Source organism: Ranitomeya imitator, chromosome 2, assembly GCF_032444005.1.
Source record: "Ranitomeya imitator isolate aRanImi1 chromosome 2, aRanImi1.pri, whole genome shotgun sequence".
Lineage (NCBI taxonomy): Eukaryota > Metazoa > Chordata > Amphibia > Anura > Dendrobatidae > Ranitomeya > Ranitomeya imitator.
Genome location: NC_091283.1, coordinates 501,778,651 through 501,785,344, shown reverse-complemented (window position 1 = coordinate 501,785,344; position 6,694 = coordinate 501,778,651). Strand labels below are relative to the sequence as shown.

Genomic DNA, 6,694 nt, shown 5'->3' with positions numbered 1-6,694 from the left:
CTCATGATTCTTGAATTCACCTGCTTTGGAGCAGGACGTGTCCTTAGTACCTCTTTGGATTCTGTGTGGCTGCACCAATGGTATGTCCACCCTGCCTGCTGGCACTACTCTGTGAGTGATCTACTTTATGATGTCAAAAGGATAATAGTGAAACAATTAGGCTGCATACACCACTAGATGGTGCACATTTTAATTGGTTAGGACCTGGGATGGTTTTCCAAAATGATCAGCTAAAAACGATCACCACTGCATTTTAACTCACAAGGGTTGAGGTGTAACTTTCAAAGATGAGAAACCATTGAACAGCACAAAAACACAATTTATATCACAATCACTGAAATATAACCCCTAATCCTTCATAAACCATCTGAAATATTAATACAAAAAACTAGAGCAACTCACGGGTTATTGTAACTTCTAAACCGATGGGGTCTTTAGTTTACTTTAAAATATACTGACACATAGATCACCAGCATACAAAGTGCTTGTTAAAAAATGGGTGGACAAAGTGGATTTAACTCAAAACTACTTCTGCAAATGGCCTAGAAGCTGAAGAACTACAGGTTGGAGACCTGTGGGATATATGATACCAATCTTGAAGGTGTATTGGTTTCCTATGTATTTCTTTCATTCTTCGTGTATAATATTACTACACTGACTACTGCTTTGGGGTTGGATTCGTTTTTTTTTTTTTTTTTTTAAATATATGGTGTATCTGTACATTCACATTTGCACATAACTTGTTCCTCTCAAAAATATCAATTACAAGTCAATTAAGATGCTGAAAAGGTTTTATTGAATCACCAAGGAGAACAACCTAATGTAACATTAATTTCAAAGAGCAGAATTGCTGAAGAATCCCACAATCCAACACCACTCTCTTCTTTCCACAACTTGTTTTCTCCTTTTAGATCCTTAGTTCACCTTTTCTTCAACCTCTTCAACCCTGGATGAAACAACCTTCCCATCCACGACTTCTTCAACAATGGTCTTCACCTTTCTGGTTTTTGTTGGATCTAGAAGAAATTTTACATTATAAGTGGTGTAAGGGCTCCCTGGTATAAACAGTCATGGCAACCATATAATCCATTTGACCTTGGCTAACACAATGCCTTTAGCAGAATGTATCTAATTCTTATCTAGTAGTTGTAGGAATACCTCTGCGCTTCAGCCACACAGGTGCTCTAGGCCGTATGCTGGGTAAGGCCATTTGAGTGCTGCCCTCATGCCCAAATGCTTAGTTGATTTATAATGATTTCATTTTGGGGGGGATTATAAAGTCCTAACTAGATACAAGTCTTGGACCCTAGTTCTTCAAGGCAGCAAATCTAGCCCCCGAGCCACAGTGAGGACATTTATACATACATAAAACTTTCATGAATCATGACTTAGTTTTCTTTTTTTTCTATTTTTTGTAAAGATTTTATTTTAGTGTTGATTAGCAACTTGATCATTGTATTTGGACCAGCAACTTACCTTTTTTGGAGTCTACAGAAGATGTCTGTGACTTTGAAACCTGTGAGCTTGAACCCTTTGACGCTGATGATGCTGATGCGGATGCTGAGGATGAGGATGAGGAAGACTTGCCCCCTGAAGACTTGCTCCCTGAAGACTGGGAGAATTGACTGTGGGATGAAACATTTATAATTAAGACCTTTTAATTCTTGAAAAAACATGAAATCCATTATGCAATCAAAGATTCAATGGCAGGTCTTTGAAGATGAGTTAATACTGTAGTTGACTAATAAGTATAATATTAGACCATTTTTATCCTAGTGTTCTACTTCTAAATAAACACATAAGGTCTGCCATCATGCCTTTTCACAGTTTTTGCATCACTTGTGCGTACCCCAGTTCGCCATCCAGCAGGCGTCGATATGTTTCAATTTCCATTTCCAATCTGGTCTTGATATCAAGAAGTTCTCTATACTCTTGGCTCTGTCTTTCCATGTCTGCTCTGATCTGAAGCAACTGGTCCTCAATTCCGCTAATAACAAGCTGGATCTGTTGCAGTTGTGCTCCATAGCGGCCTTCAGTCTCAGCCAGGGTGTCTTCAAGGGATTTTTTCTACAATTGACACATTACACATTTTACATGAAATAGCGATAAGCCAAAAATTAACAGATTCTTAACCACATTAACTGGTTTTGTTAATGTCATGTTCAAAATTATAATTTAGATTTTATTAAACATATTGGAGATAACCTTCAAAATTGCATTAGAATTGGTTCCATAAGGGGTTGGTTTTCTCAAAAAAGTAGTCTTTTGGAGAAGTAATCATACAAAGAATCATACAAAGTAATCATACAAAGAATAATCATACAATTATTAGGTTCTGTAGAAGGACGTAGATCTGGGGATTTATTATGATGGAATATAGGCTGAACTGGATGGACAAATGTCTTTTTTCGGCCTCACTAACTATGTTACTATGTTTAATTTTAATAGATGTTATTATATTGTTATTAGTATATGTTGCATTTTATACTAAGTATATTGACTTACCATTGCCAACTGTGACTGGAGTTCAATCTCCAGGCCTTGAAGAGTACGCCTGAGATCGGAAATTTCTGACTTGCTTGTCTGCACCTGTTCCACACCAGCTGAAATTTCCTTCTTTAGTTCATTGCTCTGGAATAGGTCAATATGTTTTATATTAGTTTGCTAGAAAGGGCAACTTAACATTAATGACAAATGCCTGAATCATTCTCACCTTTGAGTTGAACCATGCCTCTGCATCTCTGCGGTTCTTATCTGCCAATGTTTCATAGTCTGCCCTCATGTCATTCAGAAGCTTAGTGAGATCCACACCTGGGGCAGCATCCATTTCCACGTTCACTGTTCCAGCAGCGCTGCTCTTTGCAATCTGCATTTCCTATTCATTAAAATATAAGAAGTCAGAACAGGGTCCTGCTCTGCCCCTATTTTGAGATCTGCTGACACATAGCAATAGTGACTGCAAAAGTTAGGATCCATCCTCATTGGGTACATCTTGTCGTGTTGGGATGATTTTCATGCTCTTTTGATCAAAATAGCATCAACTAAGTACTTAATGTTATTTACATGTATTATTTTTAATACCTATATTTTTTATTTAGTCACTTACTACAGGGTATTTGCTCATTTTGTTTATATGCTAGATTTTGTTGTTTTTTTTTTAATGTGCTAAATACATGCAATGTATTTTTAGCCTGGTCTTTTAGACAGATATGTAACTATGCGATGTACCGAGATATCAATCAGACCAAGACCTTGGTGCCAGAGAAGCACCAGAAGCCAACCAGGTAAGTAAGAAGTCTAGTTGTAGGTTTGAAATCGTGGTTAGTAGGGAAGCTCAAAAAATGCTTCTGTTTATAGGTTGGAGAGGATCATTTTTCAAGAAGTCATATGTTGAATTTTGGAGATAAAGAGAATGAAATCTATAGTTCGATTTGGGACAGAATACATTTGTACAATATTTTCCATAATATCACGATTGATCACATTATCAGTATGATGCTTATATTCCAATCTGTGTATTTGCTTATTCCCAATTAAAGGTATATATGATCTGAAGTAAGGCCTACCTCTTCATGGTTCTTCTTCAGGTAGGCCAGCTCTTCAGACAGGCTCTCAATCTGGATCTCCAAATCTCCTCTGGACAGGGTCAATTCATCCAAGACTCTGCGGAGTCCATTGATGTCAGCCTCCACACTCTGGCGTAGAGCCAGCTCATTCTCATACCTTTCATAAAGTAACAAGACAATCAATATATGCAATAAAAAAGAGCATGTAGCAAACAGTGCAGTGCCATGCACAAGCCTTACAACCACTATAGATTGCAGTAACCAGAGGTAGTAGTCAGACATCTTTGATATTAAAAAAACAAGTTTTTCCACAATGGGTTTGCCCCTAAACAGAACTTTTCTAATAATTAAAGTGTATTGATAAATTACTATATGGCCACATGGTTGTACATGTGCCAAATTGTAGAGGAAGGTTACACTATATCTACATAGCTAATCTTGAATCCTGTGCTTTGTTCTGGCTGCCATTTTACTAGGGGGTCATGTGTTATAAGGTAATATGGAGCCACCAGTCTTTGTAGGAGCTCCAACTCCAGATCTCCATGACAGGAGATCCAACATTGTTACCCATTTCTTATGCCTTTCTATATTAAACAATGGCTTGAAGATATTAAAGCCACTGCACTGCTTGACATGAGCATGGTTCATAAATTATTTATTGGGAGAAGCCAAAAGATTCTTTAACACCATATATTATCGAAAAAGGTGTCAGAAATTAGATTAAGTTGATACTTGATCTTACTTCAGTCTGAAGTCATCAGCAGCCAGTCTTGCATTGTCGATTTGGAGGACAACACGGGAGTTATCAATGGTGGCAGCCAAGATCTAGAGGAAAAAAAAGAACATACATTACAATTGATCTAGGATTACTGGATAACAATGTAAGGATTGTTTATGCAGGTGGGAAATTTTCTGCAATACTTGACGGGTGCACCAAACTGATGAGTCAGTGAAACAGACTGTTTATGTATAGACAACATTTACAAAAGAAATATGCCAGCATGGCTTTCATCTCAGAACACAGAAAGGTGAAGTGAAGTTAATCTTGTGGTTAGTTATAGTACAGCAATAACTTAATCTGCTAAGGTTTTAGGGTTTATTATTTCTAACATTAATTAATGGCAGATTGATAGTATAGGCTCATTATGTAAACACAAAATATTATGGGAAATCAGTAATGTTCTGAAATATTTACAACACTTTGATAGACCATATCTCAGAAAAACAATTAACAGTACCTTGCTCCTCAAGTCATTGATGGTTTCATAGTTCTTGCTGTAGTCTTTGCCGGATACACCTACTCCAGAGCTAAGTTGTTTCTCATACCAGTCTCGGATCTTCACTTCCAGCTCACCATTGGCAGCCTCAAGTGCTCTAACTTTATCCAAGTATGAAGCCAGGCGGTCATTGAGATTTTGCATGGTCTGTTTCTCACCTCCACCAAAGGAACCAAAGCCCCCAGATGCTCCTCCACCAAAGCCGCCAGATCCTCCTCCACCAAAGCCACCAGCAGAGAATCCGCCAGCAGAAAACCCACCAGCAGAAAACCCACCAGCAGAGAACCCACCACCGGATCCAACAGCAGAGCCCAAGGAGAATGCTCCACTGGATCCACTACCATAGCCTCCACCAAAGCCTCCTCCATAGCTGCCACCACCATAGCCACCTCCATAGCCCCCAGAACTTGAAACTTGATAAGATGATGCGGAGCTTCCACGATAAGAGGACATGGTGGCTGAATTGCTGTTACAGCTAACCTGGTCAATGTGTATAAAAAAAGGTGTGGATACAGACTGTGGTCTTCACACTCTATTTATACTGCTTGTCAGGGGTGTTTCAGTTTTAAAAGGATCATCCTCTTAGAGAAAAAAAGCCACATTTTGCATGGTCAACACCTGTTTAACAACTTTCCTGGTAGATTCAGACCATTCTTTTAGAATGTATGAAGCCCTTGGGCTGTTTGTTATATGTTGGGCTAGAAACAGGGAGAGGCAAATTCCTCTTTGCTTCAAAAGGTAATGTAGTCACTTTCTTTCACCTTGCCCTCGGCTTCATCATATCAAATTTACAATCGATCAGCTATGGGCAATTTCAGATCTTAAGTTTGAAGGCCCTTCAAGTAAATCTTTAGGACGTCTTCCTAGCAAATGCAAGCATGTCTTCTTTTCTCATAAGTTTAGCTAAAAACCTTTCATAGCACACATTTTAGTGTAGAAACAGAAAGTTACTTAGTGCATTGTACTATTTGTAGAGCACTTTTGAGACTGTGGTAAGGTTAAATAAATTATTGGAATGAGCATTATTTATTACTTATTCTTTCTATAGTGAGCCACCATATTAAGGGGCGCTGCAATCATGCTTGCTCTTAAAGGGACACTGTCACCCCCTCCAGCCGTTATAAACTAAAAGAGCCACCTTGTGCAGCAGTAATGCTGCATTCTAACAAGGTGGCTCTTTTAGTTTTTGGTGCATTTATTCCCAAAATAAAGCGTATTATAACTTCTCCAAAATACCTGTCTTTAGCCAGGGAGGCAGTTCCTCACCCCCTGCTTGAAACGCCACACTGCCGTCACTCAAATCTTCAGGGGCGCCGGGCCCCGCCCCCTCCGAGCTGTTTTCACATGAAATCCGGCGCCTGCGCTGTGTAGTACTGTCTGGTGTGGCCAGCCACCTTGGGAATCCCAGCCCCGCAGTGTGTTATGCATTATGCACAGTGCAGGGCTGGGATTCATAGGCAGGGCGGTCGCACAGGCACAGTCTGCAAGCCTGGCTGTGACGTCAGACGGCTAGAGCTCAATGCGCCTGCACCAGACAGTACTAGACAGTGCAGGCGCCAGATTTCATGCAAAAACAGCATGGAGGGGGCGGGGCCCAGAGCCCCAGAAGATCTGAGTGACGGCAGTGTGGCGTTTCAAGCAGGGGGGTGAGGACCTGCCTCCCTGGCTAAAGACAGGTATTTTGGAGAAGTTATAAAACGCTTTATTTTGGGAATACATGCACCAAAAACTAAAAGAGCCACCTTGTTAGAATGCAGCATTACTGCTGCACAAGGTGGCTCTTTTAGTTTATAACGGCTGGAGGGGGTGACAGTGGCCCTTTAAGCAAACTGAAGTTCACATCTAGATTAT

The 6,694-nt window shown here is 39.9% G+C and overlaps 1 protein-coding gene across 1 annotated transcript; it reads right to left on the bottom strand.

Annotated features, from left to right (window-relative positions):
• Positions 1 to 773: 773 nt before the first annotated feature.
• Positions 774 to 5,358, bottom strand: LOC138664675 (keratin, type I cytoskeletal 47 kDa-like). Its single transcript, XM_069751579.1, has 8 exons — positions 4,805 to 5,358; positions 4,309 to 4,391; positions 3,567 to 3,723; positions 2,714 to 2,875; positions 2,506 to 2,631; positions 1,850 to 2,067; positions 1,477 to 1,625; positions 774 to 1,016 (listed from the first exon to the last, which is right to left on the bottom strand). Exons 1-8 carry the CDS (start codon positions 5,294 to 5,296, stop codon positions 916 to 918), a joined length of 1,488 nt encoding a protein of 495 aa, XP_069607680.1. The 5' UTR covers positions 5,297 to 5,358; the 3' UTR covers positions 774 to 915.
• Between the last annotated feature and the right edge of the window lie 1,336 nt (positions 5,359 to 6,694).

What these genes read in the sequence shown, in the direction of transcription:
- LOC138664675 (XM_069751579.1), bottom strand. Translation starts at nt 5,296, where the DNA reads ATGTCCTCTTATCGTGGAAGCTCCGCATCATCTTATCAAGTTTCAAGT. An exon ending in TGAAGAAGAACCATGAAGAG is followed by an intron (nt 2,876 to 3,566) that starts GTAGGCCTTACT and finishes TTTAATGAATAG; the next exon opens with GAAATGCAGATTGCAAAGAG. An exon ending in AGGCATGGTTCAACTCAAAG is followed by an intron (nt 2,632 to 2,713) that starts GTGAGAATGATT and finishes GACCTATTCCAG; the next exon opens with AGCAATGAACTAAAGAAGGA.